Source organism: Lygodium microphyllum, chromosome 16 (assembly GCF_053477565.2).
Source record: "Lygodium microphyllum isolate KBCC chromosome 16, Lygodium_microphyllum_v1.1.10, whole genome shotgun sequence".
NCBI lineage: Eukaryota > Viridiplantae > Streptophyta > Polypodiopsida > Schizaeales > Lygodiaceae > Lygodium > Lygodium microphyllum.
The window spans coordinates 15,719,707-15,741,977 of NC_141150.1; the positions used below are offsets into that span (position 1 = coordinate 15,719,707).

General features: G+C 43.1%; 2 protein-coding genes across 4 annotated transcripts; one reads left to right on the forward strand and one right to left on the reverse strand.

Annotated features, from left to right (window-relative positions):
* Positions 1 to 374: 374 nt before the first annotated feature.
* Positions 375 to 3,672, forward strand: LOC148022558 (G-type lectin S-receptor-like serine/threonine-protein kinase SD2-5). 2 transcript variants are annotated; one of them, XM_087695088.1, is made up of 2 exons: positions 375 to 2,006; positions 2,880 to 3,672. In XM_087695088.1, the coding sequence occupies exons 1-2, from the start codon at positions 387 to 389 to the stop codon at positions 3,393 to 3,395; spliced, it is 2,136 nt and encodes a 711-aa protein (XP_087551214.1). In that variant the 5' UTR covers positions 375 to 386; the 3' UTR covers positions 3,396 to 3,672. The 2 variants fall into 2 exon arrangements, with proteins under 2 accessions (XP_087551214.1, XP_087551213.1); XM_087695087.1 differs by having other exon boundaries at positions 375 to 3,672.
* A 14,726-nt stretch (positions 3,673 to 18,398) lies between these two features.
* Positions 18,399 to 21,474, reverse strand: LOC148022559 (G-type lectin S-receptor-like serine/threonine-protein kinase SD2-5). 2 transcript variants are annotated; one of them, XM_087695091.1, is made up of 2 exons: positions 19,843 to 21,474; positions 18,399 to 18,969 (listed from the first exon to the last, which is right to left on the reverse strand). In XM_087695091.1, the coding sequence occupies exons 1-2, from the start codon at positions 21,460 to 21,462 to the stop codon at positions 18,454 to 18,456; spliced, it is 2,136 nt and encodes a 711-aa protein (XP_087551217.1). In that variant the 5' UTR covers positions 21,463 to 21,474; the 3' UTR covers positions 18,399 to 18,453. The 2 variants fall into 2 exon arrangements, with proteins under 2 accessions (XP_087551217.1, XP_087551216.1); XM_087695090.1 differs by having other exon boundaries at positions 18,399 to 21,474.
* Between the last annotated feature and the right edge of the window lie 797 nt (positions 21,475 to 22,271).

Consider the following 22,271-nt stretch of genomic DNA (forward strand, 5'->3'; position numbering starts at 1 on the left):
AATTGTGCAACAAATTATTTGACGAATAAAGTGGCACTTTGGTGGAGCATTCGACGTTATAGAAATAATAAGGGCAAAACATGGGATGATTCTCATGAAAAAATTAAAGAATATTTCCTATTGCCTCAGTTCTCTCTAAACTTGATGAAGTCCATGCAACACTCTCATTTGTCAAGGTATTTCATTTACTGTCTAGAGTTCACCCTTTTATGGGGTGCTAGTCGAGACTGGCACGAGGACATGCATGGGTCAATAGTGACTAAAATGACCTGCTCAAAGTCAATCGACCTGCACGTGTCTTGGGCCCTGGCTAATAATCATGGACAAGCTTTTGGCTTACTGGGGGAGACAGAGGGAGAGAGCTATTGCAAGTTTGGATCGGCAAAATGCCTGGTTTCAGCTTGTGCTTAGCAGCTATTCTGCTGATCTCTTCATTCATCGTCCCAGCGCAACACCAAAATCTCTCCAGCAGCTTCATGCACCTCTCTCCTGGCCTCAACCTCTCGTTTCTGGCTTCCTACTCTTTACCCAGTGGGCACCCCATTTCCTACGACCGCATGTTCGCGGTCGGCATTCCGGATGTCGACAGAGGTCTCTTCTTCCCCATCCTCAGCTCTCCCTTGTTCAATTCCTCTGAGGCCCCTGGTTTCTCCTTGGGTCTCTACGGCAGCCCTTGCAACGTTAGCGCGGTTTGCAACAACCACCTGGCTGTGTGCGCCGGGTCCTCGGGCAACACGACCCTCGGCACGCTGCAGCAGCAGATTCCATTCATTGCATCCTCTGCAGGGGTTAGGCTCTATCCTTACTACTCTGTCAACGGGATTGTGATCTCCGTATGGATGGCCAATCGGGATAACCCCATCGAATACGCAGGCGATGCTTCTCTAGTGGTGGTGGCAGCTCCTAATTCCGCCAACGACAATAATAATAGTACCGTGCAGGAGTTGCAGCTGAGGGATGGTAATCGGGTGGTCTGGAATGTCAGCAATGCCGCCATGATGGAGATGTCGGATTCTGGGGAATTCCGCATCTATGACTCTGCAAACGCGATCGTCTTCCAGGCGGCGCACACCTTCACCAGCACGGACACTCTCTTGGAGGGAGAGATGATGACAGCAGGCATGGAGCTCACCAGCACGGACTCTGCCTACACTGCCAGGATGGAAAAGGGCGGGTTGGCTCTCTACATGAATGGCATGGGAGCGCAAGCCCCGCCCTATTGGATCTTCCCTCTACTCCGAGATCCCCTGCAGTCGCAGCGTAGCCCCAGCATGAATGAACTGATTTCTTCAGCTCCATGCAGCAATGCCAGCTACTACTCAGGATACGTTCAAGTTGTCACCGGATTTTCTGGAGCATCTCTGGGTTTCTCTGTGGAGCCACACTCCTGCAGATCCAGCTTTTCTAATCAGTACTTTTATCATTATCCCTTTACACAACGTAATGGCACGCTGGCCTGGAGCTTTCTTCGGCTGGAAATCGATGGGAGGCTTTTAATCTACAGCCATATCAAAACCTTTCCCTATGGTTTGGTTTATATACCGGTGGACTTCAAATATTCAGCAATACAGACATTTGTTAGCTTACCAGGCTCTGAAGGTGGCACCGTTGATAAGCTGGTGGCAAAACCCACGAGCCTGATCTCAAGCAACACCATTCCAGAGGTTGAAGGTGCAGGTGTCGAACCAGTTTGTGATGTCCCACTGGCTTGTGGACCTCTTGGTGTGTGTACGCCCAGCTCCAAAACCCTTTGCCGCTGCCCCGATGAGTCATTCTTTGAGCCCATCGACTCAACAGATCTCCAACAAGGTTGCCAGCCCCGTACCAGCCTGCAGCCTCTTTGTAGTGGCCGCAGTCAGCCCTTAAATACCACTTTCCTGGAGTTGCATTCCACAGCAAGCGTCTTCCTCTTGATTAATGACTGGACCCTCAACTCCACCCAGGATGTCGATGCTTGCAAGCAAGCATGTGCCTCCGACTGCTCTTGCCACGGCCTTTCGTATCAAGTAAGCACCTCCTCTTGCTTTCTCATCCAGCACAACATCAGCTTAGTATCTGTCTTCGACTCGAACATAACCATCTGGAACTACACAGCGACATCGATCGATGGTCTTGCTCTAACCAAACAGATCTATGCACATGATTATGTCACACACTTGAAAGTGGCTGCTAGCGCACCTCCTTCTCAGCCTTCACCAGCAGTAGCTATAAACAATCGTAGTGCCTTCCCCTTGATGAGCTTGATTGGCATCATACCCTTCTGTGTCTTCTGCATTGGGCTAGGAGCAATATATCATCTCAGGAAAAGAAGAAGAAAGTTTGTGCAACAGGCCAAAGAAGAGGAGGAGCTTCGTGACATCTTGCCTATTTTGCCTTCTAGGTTCTCATACAAACAGCTGCACGAAGCAACAAAGAGCTTCAGCAAGCTCTTGGGCGCAGGCGGATGTGGCTCTGTATATGCGGGCGTACTCCCGGATGGGAGGGAAGTGGCAGTGAAGGTGTTGGAAGGTACTATATTGATAAGGCCAGGAGCACGTCAATGCAAAGAATTTTTAGCAGAGGTAGCCGCAGTGGGGCGCACTGGCCACCACAACATAGTTCGGCTGGTGGGCTATTGCTGGCAAGCGTCACATCGCATTCTTGTGTACGAGTATCTAGAGAGAGGCTCCCTCGACCGTTGGCTCTTCGAGGGGCCCAAAATGTTCCTGGATTGGCATAGGCGCTATGATATAGCACTGGGAATTGCTCGAGGCTTGCACTACTTACACGAGGGGTGCGAGCAAGCCATCTTGCATTTCGACATCAAGCCTCAGAACATCCTCCTGGATGATGCTTTTGTGGCTAAGATATCTGATTTTGGGGTGTCCCGGTTGATGCAGAGAGACATCTCGGCGGTGATGACCGGGCTTAGGGGAACCCCGGGCTACATAGCTCCCGAATGGCTGTCTCACGCGACCGTAAGCAAGAAGAGTGATGTGTACAGCATGGGAATCGTGATGCTGGAGACTGTGGCAGGCAGAAGGGTTCTGGAGTACTCGCGCCTATTTAATAGCAATTCTTCTTCAGGCCAGAATTCATGGGAGCAAGAGGCATGGCATTTACCCAGCTGGGCAGCACAGAAAATGGATCAAGGGAAGCTGATGGATATCATGGACAAGCGGCTCTACTCCAGTGGCTTTGATGAAGTGCAAGTTCAAAGGCTACTCTATGTTGCCTTCTGGTGCATTCATGAAGACCCTGCAATGAGGCCTCATGCAGCAACAGTAGTGCAGTGGCTAGAAAACATGGACTTGCCGATACAACCACCGCCCGTCTCTTCTGCCTTGTCTACGGCTAATTCAATATTGAAGAAGCCTGCACGAGATGTCGCCAGTAGTAGCTCATCGATGCCTTAGGGCTTCACCCCTTGAATGCTGTATGTGTAGATCACACTCTCTGATCAACTGCTGCTAATCTAGATGGGCATCGAGTGTGAGAGATATATATATATATAAGTCATGCCGGAGGGTATTTGCATCTATATATATACATCTACATCTATGTAGCGTATAAAGATAGATCAAAGAATCCTGTAACATGGCAAACGTACCACGCCCCAATGTCGTCTCCTAATGATTGTTACCACATTAATGCAGAAAATGCCTTTGTAAAGCTTCATAATTTAGTAACAAGAATTGCATGATATTTCTATCAATTCGCATCTATCAGATGCAGGCTGCAGCTATAAGTAAAGCCTCAAATTTTGAAAAACGGTATATGTAAGTGCTCCAAAGCCTTTGTAAAGCTTAATATTTCTCAAAATTGTATATCTTTAATTATAAGGAGAGAGAGCTTAAAGATTTAGGTGTTCTGTTTTGCTATATCTATATAATTTATATCTATACTTCTATACATACATACATATATATATATATATATATATATATATATATATATATATATATATATATAACTATATAAAATAGAAATAAAGAATAAAGGGTTTAGTAAACCTAGCACCACTTCTACATGGCAAATGTAGAGTGTTCCAATGCCTTTACGATTTTTTAAAAAAATGATTAATATACGGTGCTCCAAGGTGTTTGTAAAGCTACATATTTTCAAAAGTTATCCCTCTTTAATTATGACTAGATGCTCCACGCTTGGTCTCCCCCTGGCGCTTTGCGCTAGAGTTGGTGCTTTTTGCGTTAAACTTTGAAGCATCACATTTGATCTTGGTTAACACATTTCACGTCTTGATACATATCTTATGTGGCAATATGATTCATGGCTAATTGACCCCCCACTTGTATTGTTAATGGTTAATGTATTACACTTTTATGTCAATTATTAGAATAATATCTTCATTTTCAGAAATACGCTTGTATATCACAATGATTCAACATACAGAAAAAAGAAATGATTCAACTACTTTTGCAATTTATTGATTTCACTATACAAAAGAAAGAAACCAATAGCATTGCTTATCTCAACCATTTGACTACGAAAAGATGAATGAACAAAAAGTGATTTTAAAATGTCATTGTAGTATCTTAATCATAACAAAAGATAAATGAAAAAGTATGTAATGTTTTAAATTATTTTACTGAAAAAAAAACGCTTCTCTCCTTAGTAGGGTTATTAAAAGTGGATGTAGCATGTGAAACATGCAATGGTGAAGCTACGACATGCCCTCTCCTAGATTGTGTTGTAATACCTGAAAATAAAAAATAGCTTTTAAAAATATAATATTAAAAGTATTTATTTCTTATAATAAAATATTTATAGAAAAAGTGAGTAAGTATTACCTGGGGGCATATGGGATGAAGCTTTAACATTCATAGAGCAATCAACGAAGTTTGGATGGAACTAGTGTAAAGTAACAAAACATGACAAATCTTGGAACTCACAATTGCCCCAATCATTTGGTATGCGGCTAGTGTGGGAGCAAGATATGAAGTAATCATCTTCTGTTTGTTTAATATAATAGCACTCAAAGTCCCATGTTCACGATGAACCTCATAAATTTAGGGATACATGTCAAGATTACCAAGATTTGATAAAGGTGGTGGAGGGAATCCCTCATCAACCCCCCTAAATTTAGAGTGGAGGGAATTCCTCAGCTACCTTCATGTGTGGGTAAGATTTTTATTGAAAGCATCCTCAACGAAAGGAGCTTTGAGTGAAGTTTATCTTGGCTACAAAGTGGGCTTGTTTTTAAAGAGGTACCCTTAAACATTTATCTAACATAAAATTTCCAATATGATTATAATAAAACACAAAGAGAATATGTCAATGTATGTGCATGTTGTGTCTTGGCCATATACGTCACTTACCTAAATAATCAAAAGGTATGTCTTTTATTATCATAAGAGGTCAAAATATTTCATGTGCATGTGTTGGTAGAAAGTAATGAGAGAGAGTGTGTGTGCATGCATGCATAAGAACATGTGTGTGTATGTGTGTGTACGAAAGTTCAAAAAGGGTTTCCAAAATGTGTGTGTGTGTGTGTGTGTGTGTGTGTGCGCGCACACGCACGTGTGCACCAACAGGTAATAAGTATGTAGAGCACATCATGTATAAGCAAAATGCGTGTGTGTGTGTGTGTGTGCATAGAGGAAGAAAGGACACAATGCACATGTGTGTGTGTGTGTGAGCGTGCGCGCGCGCGTGTGTGTGTGTGTGTGTGTGTATAAGATCCACCATGTGAGCATGTAGAATATGTATGTATGTGTGCGAGTGCACACATGCATCTGTGTGTGTGTGTATGTGTGACCCACCATGTGAGCATGCTTTGTAAGTTTGTGGAGAGAAAAGTAGGAAGGTTTGGTGCTTACTTAGGGCTTGTTTTTTTTTTCAATTACCTTCAAATTTGTACTAAGGGTTTTTTATATTTTTAAAATACTTTAAGATTTGGGAGGTTAGGATTGCCATGTAGGATATGGTGTAGGTTTGGTATTTCTTTCAAACCTAAAGTAGTATGCACATGCACAAGTAGTTACAAACCTAAAGTAGTATGCACATGCACAAGTAGGATATGGTGTAGGTTTGGTATTTCTTTCAAACCTAAAGTAGTATGCACATGCACAAGAAGTTACAAAATCAATTTGACTTCCTATGTTTATACACAAAAATGCCTACACACATTGGCACACATATGTACACGGAAGCTAAAAGCCCACAATATATATTGATCAACTGTTGACATTACATCTACATAAGAGTAAAGTCAAATAGTGGCACTTCTTTCATCTTCCAAAAATGCTTGCCATTCAAAACGTATGCTCACCATTTGCATGTGCTAATGTAAGCACATTCAACTCATGGGTAAACCTCTATTGACTTGTCGAAACTACACATTACTAATATAACCAAATGGTGTAACTTTTATGACCAAAATCTCATTTTTACTAGAAGATCTCTAAGTGTGCTTATACTACACCACATTGTGCTTAAAGCAAACAAAGGTCTTTATATACCACTTGGCATTTGTAATAGGTTTTGAGAAAAATCAAAGCCATTTAAAGCTCTAGTATCATAATGTCATATGTCCTTGCAGTACACTTTTGTGGATAATTAGATTATTTCCTACTCTTTGAATCCTACTCTACTATTTTCTAGATAAACCCTTTCAATGATATTGCCTTTTTTATGTTGTTCCAACCACTTTTGCCTATAGATTGGAATTCTTATAGTCAAGAAATTTGAGAAACAAAATTCCAAATTTGTTAGACTATAGATTGGAATTCTTACATATATTTGAGAACAAGGCTTAGAAAATAAGACCTTAAAAGTGTGCCAAAGGATGTTGTTCATGCATGAAGTAAGCCTCCCTACAAGATGTTACTCTTTGTGATTACTTGTATGTAATGGATCATTTTATGTGATGTCCATCTACATCCTTGAAAAGCATCATAGTACTTCTAGATTTTGGAACTCAAACAAGGTGGTCCTCCAATACTACCATATGACTTCTTGGTCTTTTACAATATATGACTCATGTCCCAATCAAGTGGTCGCCTAACATTGCCAAATGCTAGTGAAGGTACAATCCCAATCAAAGTTCCCTTTTCTCAATCACCTCCCTTGAAAAACTTTAAGGGTAATGAAGCAATACACAATACACAAGTCAATTCCCTAAAATCTCTCACAATACACGAGTCAATTCCCCTATTAAAATCTCTCTCTCTCTCTCTCTCTCTCTCTCTCTCTCTCTCTCTCTCTCTCTCTCTCTCTCTCTCGTTTTTTTAAAAACACATACAAACGTAATTTTATTTCTTGAGTGAATTATAAATTTTTCCAAACCATTCATAAATTTTGCAACAGATAACAAGTTGAGACAAATTTTTCGGTCCCTATATTTGAGGAACTTTTTGTACAAAAGGATAGACTAACATACATTAACCTCATGGTTAATAACCTCCTTACTAGTATGATACCCTCATACAAACATATTCATACGCAGTTTGCATGTTACGATTCTTGTAAATAAGGCTTCTTTTTCTCACACATATATGTACATATATATTAATATATATGCATACATACAAACACAAAAATATATGAGTATCTTTTTAAAAATGTGTGCACAATAACTTACACATTTAGTTTGTGTTGTTTATACATGTACACAAAATGCTTAGACATCTCTCACACACATAGTATGTCAAAATAGAATGCAATAATGAAAACAATGTTAACGCATGCATAAAAGATAAAAGTTGATGACACTTTCATTTTTATATTACATCTACATAGAATGAAATCAAACCACTCACCTTTTCTATCTTTTGAAAAATACACTTGACATTGAAACATACACACCATTTTCATGTGCAAATATAGACCGATCTAACTCACTGATAAGTGTCTTTTGGCTTATTCCTTGAGGGGTGCACCTTGAAACATATTAGTACATTTTAAATTCACATAAAGTAATATTTTAGTTGATAAGATTTGGGCAAACTTGCAAGATTAGACATGTAAATACAGGGATTTGAAAGTAACCCTTTGAATCTAGGTGATATGTAGGGTTTCTTATAGTGCAACCCCCCTTTGGCCAAATGACATATTACTTAATATAACCCAATGGAAAAAATGTAAAAATGTCTTAAAATGCACACTACTTTCTAGGCTTCTATAATTAAAACTAGATGCTCCATGTCTAGATCCTCGTAACACTTCGCACCAATGTTATTTCAGTGCTTCCCACCAAGATTCAAAGGATTAGTATTGAAAACAGTTAGGGGAGTTTACATTATAATATATGTTTCTTGTGGCAAGAAGGCTCATGATTGGTTGAGATAAAGAAACCAACCGTATATGTATGTATGTATGTATGTATGTGACTTATATGCTACACACACACACACACACATTGTTTGTGATACATGGAGAGAGAGGGGGGAAGAGAGAGAATTGTAAAACACATGCACAAAAATAGAGCTATACATAATGATGAGCTACATATCCACATATGAATTTATAACTATCATTGAAATGGATAGAGAGAGAGAGAGAGAGAGAGAGAGAGAGAGAGAGAGAGAGGATGAAACATGTGCATTACTATTAGATTGAGCATTGAGCATAAATAATATTTTGAAAAAATATATAGAGAGAGAGTGTTAAGAGGATATCTAGTATGGCCTAAAAGCCCTAGGAGTCCACCTTATAGAACATGTGAGATACCACATGAGTTTTTTTATGTTGACTTATAGTTTTCTAAAAGCAGAGGGGCTTATAAATGTGTGATGCCAAGAGGCATATTTCACGGTGGATTCCGTGCCACGGTGGATTCCGTGAGGTTTTACGGTGGATTCCGTAAACTTAGATGACCGGGGCTCATACACAAAGTGGATTCTTTGTGCAAGAAGTTGATGGGGACGCCTGTCCTTTTCGGGCGTTTCATTAATTTAGTGTGTACATGGGTGATTCCATAGCGGGTGATTCCGCAAAATACATATTAAATTAATAAACATTTATGAGTTTAGAGTGTGCACTCGTAATAAATTAAGGTTAGGATTTATTTCTAACCAGTTGATTTATTTATATAGCTGAAGACTGCTAGGTATTCACTTTTGTTGGTTTAATTGTATTATTTTACTAACGATTGTGAATGCTTCAGTTGATGTGTAGAGATAGCAGCAGTGGCGGAGGAAAGCATTGGAGTCTAGCGAGTATTCGACCTATGGATTATATTTTGATAGGCGTCACGCCTATATTTTGTCATGTCTATTGAGGCATCGATTATTTATTATTATTTTGTATGCGCCTATGCGCACGGATATGTTATTTCTATTTGGACACTGAGATTGGGCGTGCCAGACTCTATGGGCACCGTCCATTAGCTTTATTTCCTATTTTTGTAAAAGGCAAACTCAAAAGCTAAAAGCTTGTCATATTTTTGTAAATTGGGCTATTATTGAGCATGAAGATGGAAATATACATAAAATACATGCTTTGTGAAGCGCTCACACAAGGCATGGGGGGAGATTGAACCCAATTGGTCTCTTGCTCTTGTCGTTCATGCTTTTTACATTGTTTTTTGTGCAAAAAGGCACTACAAGATATAGACCTTATAGCGACGTTTAAAGCGACGAAAATACAAACAACAAAATTTGCCCCCGTCGTCGCAAAAAGCGTCGTTATTGACGACGCCATAGAATCGTCGCTATATGCGTCGCGCATATAGCGATGCATATAGCGACGGTTACAGAGATTTTGCGACGCTAATAGCGACGACAATAGCGACGCGTGCAGTAAATTTGCGACACAAATAGCGACGGTAACAGAGAAAAAAAAAAATTGTGGCAGGGCAGCAAGCTGCCCTGCCACATATAGCACTGTGTGCTGTATGAGAGCCATACAAAATAGTTTCTGCACTGCTTCATACAAAGCGTTTGCAAACAAAAAGAATGTATACTGAAATCATAAAACTGATGGATGAAATAAATACATGATATCGCATAAAATGCGATTGGTACAATCATAAAACAATATCACTAATACATAGAAAATGTCTACATAGATCGGGCAACTAAAAACTAAAGGTATGTGAGCTCTAAGGATCCAAGGGCGAGCTACAAATCGTCGTCCCCCGAAAGCTCTTTCCGCTGTAAAGGAGCATCAAATGGATTCTGCAGAAAAAGAAACAACATATCAATCCACCATACAACAATGCATTCAAATATCTCATGGTAACTACGGACAAGAAAGATGAGTGACTTACTGGGCCGCCGCGTCTATATAATCGGTCGATCAATGATCTGAGACCGTGCCTCTCCGCATATCGAGTCTCAAGGCCTTGCGGATCGCGATTTGTAATGGAGTGCTGCAAAGAAAACAAAATGCTAACTATTAGAAACATGATTGTCAGTACAAAGAATATCTCAAAAAAACAAATAAGCAAAACAAAAGAGAATCTTACAAAGTCCTCCAAATATGTCCTGTGGCCGCCACTCCCAAGATGATGTACCGATCCGGCCTCGATTCGTGCCCTCGCCGCCTCCCGCTACTGACTCCAACGTCCTGGCGAATTTGTAGCCTCCTCCCTCAGTCGGTGCCAGTCGTCTGCATCTAACCACTCGGGCTTTGGAGCCCCACTCTTGATTGCCTTGTGTGCGTCGGATCGTCTATGTGACATGTATGCACGCATGCAATCCATCATCCAGCCCGTAGAGAATCTATCCACTGCGGCTGGCACCGGGAACTCCTCGTGCAAGGATGCTACTATGTACTCCTTGCTTCCCTCCGGTATGTTCCTCCAATGATCCAGGACGTTGTGCCGAAAAACTTGTTGGCACAACTCCCTCATGCGAGCCATCACCCTCCTCCCCTCATCATTCATGATGATGGCTCCTGACCTGCCATCCACTAGGTATCCATAATCCCTAGGAGTGTGCCTTGTATGGGCCCTCTCCCATCTCCGTCCACGCTCCTGGGCATATCCAGGAGACCCCTGAACATCCGGTGTACCGACGGGGGTACCCTCTCCCGGAGTGCCACACAAAGGGGTGCCACCAGAGGGTGTGGCACCAAAAGGAGTGCCACCAGAGGGGGTGCCACCAAAAGGAGTGCCACCAAAAGGCGTGACATCTGCCGACGACTGCACAAAAGCCGGAGTAACTGGAGTGGACGTCCCCACAGGTGTGACAAATCCTGGAGGTGACCGAGCTCTAGCTGAACGACGAGACGGAGACACCGCGTCCGTGTCTCCATAGCAGCACCCCCCTGATCCTCCTGCAGTCGCAGTCCCTCCCTCTGGCCCAAGTCGCGAGCGTCGAGATCGTCTGCTCGAAGTTGAAGCATTTCTCCCTCTCCCTCTCTATCTCTCTTTCTCTCTCATTTCCTAAACAAGCAAAAAATAAAGTGATTTAAACATCCTCCAAGCAAAAGGGAGAGGGAGAGATACAATGCACTCTCCCTCTCTTTCTCTTTCTATCCCTCTCTCATTTCCTTCCCCTTCCTCTCCCTCTCACTCTCTTTCTCTCTCATTTCCTCTCCTAAACAAGCAAAAAATAAAGTGATTCAAACATTAAACAAGCAAAAGGGAGAGGGAGGGAGAGAGAGAATGCACTCTCCCTCCTTCTCCCTCTCTTTCTCTTTCTCTCCCTCTCCTATTTCCTCCCCCTCCCTCTCCCTCTCCCTCTATTTCTCTTTCTCTTTCTTTCCCTCTCCCTCTCCCTCTCCCTCTCCCTCTCTTTCTCTCTTACTCTCTCGTTTCCTCTGCAAAACAAGCAAAGAAGAAAGTAATTTAAACATTAAACAAGCAAAAGGGAGAGAGAGAGAGAGAATGCACTCTCCCTCTCTTTCTCTCCCTCTCCCTCTCTTTCTCTCTCTCTCTCTCCCTCTCCCTCTCCTTCTCTTTCATTTCCTCTCCTAAACAAACAAAAGAGAACGATTTAAACCTTCAACAAGTAAAAGAAAGAGAGAGGGAGACTCACCAATGAGATATGGCGAGCGTGGGCGGCTTCTCTTTGCAACGAGGGCTCCTCCTCTCCTTCGCGAACAACGACGGTGGCGGTGGCGGCGGCGGCGGCAAGTCTCTTCCTCCTCTTCTCTCACAAAGCCTTGGCTCTCTCCCTCGCTCTCGCTCTCAAAAGGCGAAGAAAACAAAATGAAAACGGCGCTCTGGTTTCGGCCGCGCTTTTTTTCCCTGCGGCGTCGCTATTTGCGTCGCATTTGCGACGACGCATATAGCGACGAAATGCGACGCAAATAGCGACGCATATAGCGACGCCAATAGCGACGCCTATAGCGACGCCGATATCCGCCGTCGCTAATCGGCGTCGCTATTGCCCCATTCCCTTATAGTGAGGTAGAGTTCATTGTTCTTGGGGACCTTCCGGGATTCACTACGTGAGCATACTGCGATCGATCTACGCACTAGTGGTATCACAGCGGAGCTGAGATCAAGAGCTTTCAATCGCTACCCATCTCGTGCGAAGGCGGAGCTCTTGGAACGATCGGGCTCTACGGTCAATCTCGTCGCGAACCGTCGATACAAGCAGACTTCTGGCGATCAAGAACCCCTGTTTCTACTCTCAGATCGCAAAGGACCATGGTGTACAGGCGGAGGACCACGCATTCATCTCCTTCACCAAAATCGTGGATAACAGACAAAAAGAGTAACTTTCTATTTCATTAAGCTTCAAAGCTTCAAGTTAAAACTTAATGAACTTGATTAGAAGCTTGAGAAGTCTTCTCCTAATCAAATCGAAATCAACGCGGCGTGAGGCTGTCCAGGGCGGCGCGAATCCGTCAAGGACATATTTTTGTCCTAAAAATCCACGACGGATTAAGAAGCTAAAAGCTTCTTAATCCACTAAGTCAATCAAAGCTTTTAACTCCAGCAAGTCAACAAACTTCAGGTCCTGCACTCCAGAAATCAAGTTCTGCAAGTCAATCATGATCAAGTCCTACAAGTTTACTAAGTCGACTAAGTCTGCAACTCGGCAAGTCACCTAAGTCTGCAACTCTGCAAGTCAGACTAGTCAACTGGAGTCAGAACTGACTAGTGCTTAAAACTCCTAGAAGGGTTGTTCCTGCGCAGAAACTCCGAACTGCAAAGTTATTCCTGGCAAGGTATTCTACCCATACGCAGGTTCGTTGAAGTATTTTCAGCATACGAAGAAGGAAATATCACAGATTTTCTGAAAATTGAGAAAGAAATACCCAAAACCACATAGCCTTGTAACCCCGAATTTGAGCTACGCTCATCCAGCTAACCTGATTTTGAGTGAGAAAGGTCTTTTGAGTTTTACAGGATGACGGAACCACATATGGATGATCCTATGGCTGAAGATGACCTACCTGAGCCTACCATGGAACAAAAGCTGGATCTAATCATGATGCAATTGGAAGAAGAACGAAGGGCTAGGCAAGCATTGCAAGCGCAATTGACAAAATTACAAAGAGCGTCTACCGACAAAGTCACGGTGGATTCCGTGCCATGGTGGATTCCGTAAACTTAGATGACCGAGGCTCATACACAAAGTGGATTCTTTGTGCGAGAAGTTGATGGGGACGCCTGTCCTTTTCGGGCGTTTCATTAATTTAGTGTATACATGGGTGATTCCATAGCGGGTGATTCCGCAAAATACATATTAAATTAATAAACATTTATGAGTTTAGAGTGTGCACTCGTAATAAATTAAGGTTAGGATTTATTTCTAACCAGTTGATTTATTTATGTAGCTGAAGACTGCTAGGTATTCACTTTTGTCGGTTTAATTGTATTATTTTACTAACGATTGTGAATGCTTCAGTTGATGTGTAGAGATAGCAGCAGTGGCGGAGGAAAGCATTGGAGTCTAGCGAGTATTCGACCTATGGATTATATTTTGATAGGCGCCACGCCTATATTTTTTCATGTCTATTGAGGCATCGATTATTTATTATTATTTTGTATGCGCCTATGCGCACGGCTATGTTATTTCTATTTGGACACTGAGATTGGGCGTGCCAGACTCTGTGGGCACCGTCCATTAGCTTTATTTCCTATTTTTGTAAAAGGCAAACTCAAAAGCTAAAAGCTTGTCATATTTTTGTAAATTGGGCTATTATTGAGCATGAAGATGGAAATATACATAAAATACATGCTTTGTGAAGTACTCACACAAGGCATGGGGAGAGAATGAACCCAATTGGTCTCTTGCTCTTGTCGTTCATGCTTTTTACATTGTTTTTTGTGCAAAAAGGTAGAGTTCATTGTTCTTGGGGACCTTCCGGGATTCACTACGTGAGCATACTACGACCGATCTGCGCACGAATGTGCTCAATGCAAATTCACATTATGGGTTGTTTTATTCCAAATTTCTCAAAGGCACAATGGGGGGGCAATGGGGAGGGGGGTATGCCCAGGATGTGTATATTTGAGAACCCCCAATAAAAGCCCCATCTCCTTTACCACCACTCTCTCTCTTGGTATACAAAGTGTTAGTTTAGCTTCAAATCACTAGCCTGTTTGTTTGGGAGCTCCCTACTTCATAAGGAGCCTATGGCTCTTTCAACATCCAATGCTAGCTATTAATTTGTACCTTTCTCATTCAAACCAAAAGCATATGGTCTATAAGAAAAAAACTAATTCTTTCTCTTTGTAAACTCCTCAATAGCAACCCTCAAATAGGGGGCAAATAGCATTGTACCTTTCTTCCTCAAAAAGACAAAATAAAAAGCTATGCCTACAAAATCCTACCATACGATTTTGTTGAAATAGGCCTCACTTTTACCAATGACTGGGTGCTTTCTCTTCTAATCACCTTATCATCCTCTATATGCTAAGACCACTTGCTTCAACCTATGAGGATACACCCTCCTCCATGATCTCTCTACAAGGATCAAATTGAAGATTGAGACTCAATATCCTCCTCGTAGCTAGACTTAGGAGGGGTACAATTACATCTCAAGCCCTCCTCAAGTCTTTGGGTCCTTACTTTATCTTTTGATCTTATGCATATGTGGAAGATCAAAAGTATGCTTGAGATATGAACTTCATGCTCAACCATAATTTTTAGAAGAATACAATATTTGAAAAGAAAAGCATTCAGCAAACACTCTTATGTTAGGCCACCAAATATGGATGCCATGAAAAAATTTAGCTAGCTTGGTCATGTGTTCATGAGTGTCATGAATGGTACACAATATGTAGGGTTCATTGATTGAATTTTATCTTAAAGAACCCCTCTCACCTCTTTAATTGTTTTGTCAAGGGAAGAGAAGGCGAGTGTGTTTGTGTGTAATTTTGTGGAAATGTAATATTTTGTGAAAGTGGAGTTAGAGAGAGGGAGAGAGAGAGAGAGCATGAATATATGGTGAGCACGGCATAGAGAAAGGGTCAGCATACTCTTGGTAGAACCTTCCCTCGAGCTAGCGTGGCAGAAAGGATCTGAGGTATCATCATCATCATCATCCATCGGATCATCATTCTTACTAGGAACATTTCTACAAGTCTTGGTAGAAAGTTATTCTTGCCATCCGTAGCTCCCCTTTACATTCAATCAAATCTCAAGAAGGCAAAAGGTAGAGTCATTATGGATGTAGTTCTTCAAAGATCCCCCATGGTGGTGGGAATTGAGGCAATGGCAATAGTGAGGTAGTTTTCCGCAATATACCTAATTTCAATGTATTCAACCTTTGCATCTGATTATGACGTATTCAACCTCTAAAAGACATGAAATCTTGTGAGCTCTCATAGAAACATGGAATTTTCAACCTTTGCACCTAATTATGATGTATTCGACCTCTACAAAACATGAAATCTTGTGAGCTCTCATAGAAACATGGATTTTTGTTTTGCCCCACTGCAATCCCAAGCCAATGCAAGGTCTCTAGATTTGAAGCACAAAGTGGCAATAAAGGCCTTATGGTTGGATTGCTGGTACAATCCAACTTGGGGCTTTGAAGAACTCATAAAAATTGCATCAATGCTAACACTCGAACTGAGCGAAGCGAAGCCTCAAGAGGAGAAAGGAGCTGCTTTTCCAAGGAGACTACTCATGTTGTTGGACTTTTGAAGGCTTGTGCAAAGAAAAATGATCTATTCAAGGGCTCAAGTTTGCATGAGAACATTCACAAATGAGGGTTTCTTGAAAGAAGCCCTTATGTTGTGAGCACTTTAATAACTATGTATGATAAATGCACGGCTCTTGCAAAAGCACAACAAGCGCTACTAATCCCAATAGATTCTCTTGGACTACACTGATTGGATGATATATACATAATGGCCACAGTGATGAAGCTCTAAAATGCTTTGATAAGATGCGTGACAAAGGCAAGGCAAAGAAGCAATGCAATGTTTCGATAAGATGCGACACGAGGGACACTCCCCCATTGTAGCCACCTTTATTTGTGCCTTGGAGCACTTGACAAGGGTGATCAAATTTGCAATCGGATCGCTAGCCTCGCGTGGTTGGGGAGAACTGTTATGCTTGGTAATGCTTTGGTGGCCCTAACTCTCTCTCTCCATAATAACTCACCCACTCTCCCTCCCTTTCTCTCTCTCTAAATTTATTAAATGGAGATAAATAATAATTTGCTCTCTATTTACCTCCCCCACCTGTGCTTTCTCTCTCTCCCTCTCTCTCTTCCCCTCTGCTCCCCTCCCCTGCATGCTCATTCTTTGGCAACAACAACTCATTGCGCTGATGGCATGGTAGCAGTAGTTCGTTATGCTAATGGCATGGCAACAACAGTTTGTTGTGCTAATGGAACGAGGGTTGTAGGGTTGTGGATCAGCTCTCTGCCCCATTGATTTCTAGCGGGTGCTATTGGTGCTTGTGCACCCTTGGTTCAGGGAGCCATCGAGTTGTAGCGCATGTCTCTCTTCAATGCGGATAGTCCCCCACGATGCGTCTCATCTAGCCTGCTGGTGGACGGTGCCCCCCGCTGACTCTCGACGATGCCTCCACGCGGCCCCCACGATGCCTCTCATCTAGCCTAGCTACCTGCTTGTGGACTATTGAGATAGGGAGCCATCGACTTGCAGTGTACATTGTGTCTCAGTGCAGACAACCGGGCCTCTCCAGCTCCATCGACAACGTGCTCATCACCAAGTAAAATGTTTCTATTTTTCCTTGAATCAAATCATAGAAGGAGAACGTTATCACTTTTCTTTTCAGCATGTCCACATGGATCTATAAACTTCTTGGTAGCTTACCCTAGTAGCTTCTCCTCACCTTTGACATTCGAATTGAGTTGGCAAGATTGCATAACCCTCCTGATAGCTTCTCCTAGTAGCTTCTCCTTACTTTGAGTATGATTCATTCCCTTGGGCTAACTTGGGAATGGTCTCTTGCCCCTTGTGAGAGCCTCACATAGACGGATTTAGCTTATAATCGTACCTTTTTGACTATTCAATATTCTTGACAGGGTTGCAAAGCCTTAAATGGGAAACATACGTGATTATGCACACATTTAGGAAGCGCTCGTGTGTTTGTAGCAGGCTATGTGTTTGTAGTAGCATTAATTGGGCTATGTGTTCACTCGAAAGCAATGTATAATAAATTTCTTGTTAGCTTTTGTAGGGTCGGTCGCTCGGTAGAAAATGATTGCTAATGGCAATGAAAAATGAGTAGTAAGGTTATAAGAAATGGTGGGTTAGTGCGTTGTAGAGTTGGTTGGCATCATGTGAGTTGGTAACAAGCAATGTGGTGGCTATGTGTTTTGAGTTGGGAGTGTAAGTGGATAACAAACAATGTAAATGCTCGTGTGTTTATAGTGGGCTATGTGTTTGTAGGAGCATTAAATGGGCAATGTGCAACGCAAAGTAGTAGTAAGGTTATAAAAAGTAATGGTGGGTTAGTGCCTTGTAGGGCTTGTTAGCACCCTGTGAGTTGGTAATAAGAAATGTGGTGGCTATGTATTTTGAGTTGGTAATGCAAGTGGATAATAAACCATGTAAATGCTCATGTATGTGTAGTAGGCTATGTGTTCATAGTAGCATTAAGCGGGCCATGTGTTCACTCCAAAGGAATGTGCAATGGATTTGTTTTTAGCTTGCAAGGTTTGTGGCTCGATAGAAAATGATTGTTAGTGGTTGCGCAAAGTGAGTAGCAAGGTTATTGTGCAATGGTGGGTGAGTGCATTGTAGGTTTGGTTAGCATCTTGTGAGTTGGCAACAAGAAAATGTGGCAGCTATGTGTTTTGAGTTGGCAGTGTAAGTGGACAACAAACAATTAAGTGCTCGTGTGTTTATAGTGGGCTATGTAGTAGCATTAAGTAGGCCATGTATTCATTCCAAAGCAACATATACTATATTTCTTTTTAGCTTGTAAAGTTGGTGGCTTGTACACCAAGTACAAAAACCACCAAAATTTACCTAAAAGAGACTCAGGTGTGGTACCAATTAGCTTTTTATTAATGAAAACAACCAGAGGGTACCTAGAAGCTCCATATGGTACTAACCAATTGCACGAAAAGTTCAAAAAGAATGTACCAAGTTCTACTAGATGCTTTAAGTACCAAAGGGGTGAAGGCCTAAGGCATCGATGAGCTACTACTGGCGACATCTCGTGCATGCTTCTTCAATATTGAATTAGCCGTAGACAAGGCAGAAGAGACGGGCGGTGGTTGTATCGGCAAGTCCATGTTTTCTAGCCACTGCACTACTGTTGCTGCATGAGGCCTCATTGCAGGGTCTTCATGAATGCACCAGAAGGCAACATAGAGTAGCCTTTGAACTTGCACTTCATCAAAGCCACTGGAGTAGAGCCGCTTGTCCATGATATCCATCAGCTTCCCTTGATCCATTTTCTGTGCTGCCCAGCTGGGTAAATGCCATGCCTCTTGCTCCCATGAATTCTGGCCTGAAGAAGAATTGCTATTAAATAGGCGCGAGTACTCCAGAACCCTTCTGCCTGCCACAGTCTCCAGCATCACGATTCCCATGCTGTACACATCACTCTTCTTGCTTACGGTCGCGTGAGACAGCCATTCGGGAGCTATGTAGCCCGGGGTTCCCCTAAGCCCGGTCATCACCGCCGAGATGTCTCTCTGCATCAACCGGGACACCCCAAAATCAGATATCTTAGCCACAAAAGCATCATCCAGGAGGATGTTCTGAGGCTTGATGTCGAAATGCAAGATGGCTTGCTCGCACCCCTCGTGTAAGTAGTGCAAGCCTCGAGCAATTCCCAGTGCTATATCATAGCGCCTATGCCAATCCAGGAACATTTTGGGCCCCTCGAAGAGCCAACGGTCGAGGGAGCCTCTCTCTAGATACTCGTACACAAGAATGCGATGTGACGCTTGCCAGCAATAGCCCACCAGCCGAACTATGTTGTGGTGGCCAGTGCGCCCCACTGCGGCTACCTCTGCTAAAAATTCTTTGCATTGACGTGCTCCTGGCCTTATCAATATAGTACCTTCCAACACCTTCACTGCCACTTCCCTCCCATCCGGGAGTACGCCCGCATATACAGAGCCACATCCGCCTGCGCCCAAGAGCTTGCTGAAGCTCTTTGTTGCTTCGTGCAGCTGTTTGTATGAGAACCTAGAAGGCAAAATAGGCAAGATGTCACGAAGCTCCTCCTCTTCTTTGGCCTGTTGCACAAACTTTCTTCTTCTTTTCCTGAGATGATATATTGCTCCTAGCCCAATGCAGAAGACACAGAAGGGTATGATGCCAATCAAGCTCATCAAGGGGAAGGCACTACGATTGTTTATAGCTACTGCTGGTGAAGGCTGAGAAGGAGGTGCGCTAGCAGCCACTTTCAAGTGTGTGACATAATCATGTGCATAGATCTGTTTGGTTAGAGCAAGACCATCGATCGATGTCGCTGTGTAGTTCCAGATGGTTATGTTCGAGTCGAAGACAGATACTAAGCTGATGTTGTGCTGGATGAGAAAGCAAGAGGAGGTGCTTACTTGATACGAAAGGCCGTGGCAAGAGCAGTCGGAGGCACATGCTTGCTTGCAAGCATCGACATCCTGGGTGGAGTTGAGGGTCCAGTCATTAATCAAGAGGAAGACGCTTGCTGTGGAATGCAACTCCAGGAAAGTGGTATTTAAGGGCTGACTGCGGCCACTACAAAGAGGCTGCAGGCTGGTACGGGGCTGGCAACCTTGTTGGAGATCTGTTGAGTCGATGGGCTCAAAGAATGACTCATCGGGGCAGCGGCAAAGGGTTTTGGAGCTGGGCGTACACACACCAAGAGGTCCACAAGCCAGTGGGACATCACAAACTGGTTCGACACCTGCACCTTCAACCTCTGGAATGGTGTTGCTTGAGATCAGGCTCGTGGGTTTTGCCACCAGCTTATCAACGGTGCCACCTTCAGAGCCTGGTAAGCTAACAAATGTCTGTATTGCTGAATATTTGAAGTCCACCGGTATATAAACCAAACCATAGGGAAAGGTTTTGATATGGCTGTAGATTAAAAGCCTCCCATCGATTTCCAGCCGAAGAAAGCTCCAGGCCAGCGTGCCATTACGTTGTGTAAAGGGATAATGATAAAAGTACTGATTAGAAAAGCTGGATCTGCAGGAGTGTGGCTCCACAGAGAAACCCAGAGATGCTCCAGAAAATCCGGTGACAACTTGAACGTATCCTGAGTAGTAGCTGGCATTGCTGCATGGAGCTGAAGAAATCAGTTCATTCATGCTGGGGCTACGCTGCGACTGCAGGGGATCTCGGAGTAGAGGGAAGATCCAATAGGGCGGGGCTTGCGCTCCCATGCCATTCATGTAGAGAGCCAACCCGCCCTTTTCCATCCTGGCAGTGTAGGCAGAGTCCGTGCTGGTGAGCTCCATGCCTGCTGTCATCATCTCTCCCTCCAAGAGAGTGTCCGTGCTGGTGAAGGTGTGCGCCGCCTGGAAGACGATCGCGTTTGCAGAGTCATAGATGCGGAATTCCCCAGAATCCGACATCTCCATCATGGCGGCATTGCTGACATTCCAGACCACCCGATTACCATCCCTCAGCTGCAACTCCTGCACGGTACTATTATTATTGTCGTTGGCGGAATTAGGAGCTGCCACCACCACTAGAGAAGCATCGCCTGCGTATTCGATGGGGTTATCCCGATTGGCCATCCATACGGAGATCACAATCCCGTTGACAGAGTAGTAAGGATAGAGCCTAACCCCTGCAGAGGATGCAATGAATGGAATCTGCTGCTGCAGCGTGCCGAGGGTCGTGTTGCCCGAGGACCCGGCGCACACAGCCAGGTGGTTGTTGCAAACCGCGCTAACGTTGCAAGGGCTGCCGTAGAGACCCAAGGAGAAACCAGGGGCCTCAGAGGAATTGAACAAGGGAGAGCTGAGGATGGGGAAGAAGAGACCTCTGTCGACATCCGGAATGCCGACCGCGAACATGCGGTCGTAGGAAATGGGGTGCCCACTGGGTAAAGAGTAGGAAGCCAGAAACGAGAGGTTGAGGCCAGGAGAGAGGTGCATGAAGCTGCTGGAGAGATTTTGGTGTTGCGCTGGGACGATGAATGAAGAGATCAGCAGAATAGCTGCTAAGCACAAGCTGAAACCAGGCATTTTGCCGATCCAAACTTGCAATAGCTCTCTCCCTCTGTCTCCCCCAGTAAGCCAAAAGCTTGTCCATGATTATTAGCCAGGGCCCAAGACACGTGCAGGTCGATTGACTTTGAGCAGGTCATTTTAGTCACTATTGACCCATGCATGTCCTCGTGCCAGTCTCGACTAGCACCCCATAAAAGGGTGAACTCTAGACAGTAAATGAAATACCTTGACAAATGAGAGTGTTGCATGGACTTCATCAAGTTTAGAGAGAACTGAGGCAATAGGAAATATTCTTTAATTTTTTCATGAGAATCATCCCATGTTTTGCCCTTATTATTTCTATAACGTCGAATGCTCCACCAAAGTGCCACTTTATTCGTCAAATAATTTGTTGCACAATTGATTTTATTCTTCTCGGAAAAAGCATCTTCATCAAAATAATCATTGAACTAGCTGAACCAATACAAAATAAATTTTCCATCATTTTACCTATCAAATTTAAAAATTTGAAAATACTTATAGCTCATTTTCTAGTCCTTGTTGTTTGTTGCATGTTGAAAACACCTTTCGAAATTCGAACAATGTGATCATCTTCAACTTGAGCGGTGGATTTTGTTGTTGTTCAAGCTCTTGAAGTGCTTTAGTAACCTCATTTAAATTATGCTAAAAAATATCAATTTGTTATTCAAAGTAATTTCTTAAAGAGGTGATTCCATGTTTACTTCGTCTATGTTTGAAGATTCTGACATCATACAAAAAAATAAGTGTGCACGCCATTTAGAGATCCCGCAAAGTAGAAATTATTACGTATGAACAAAGTCTTG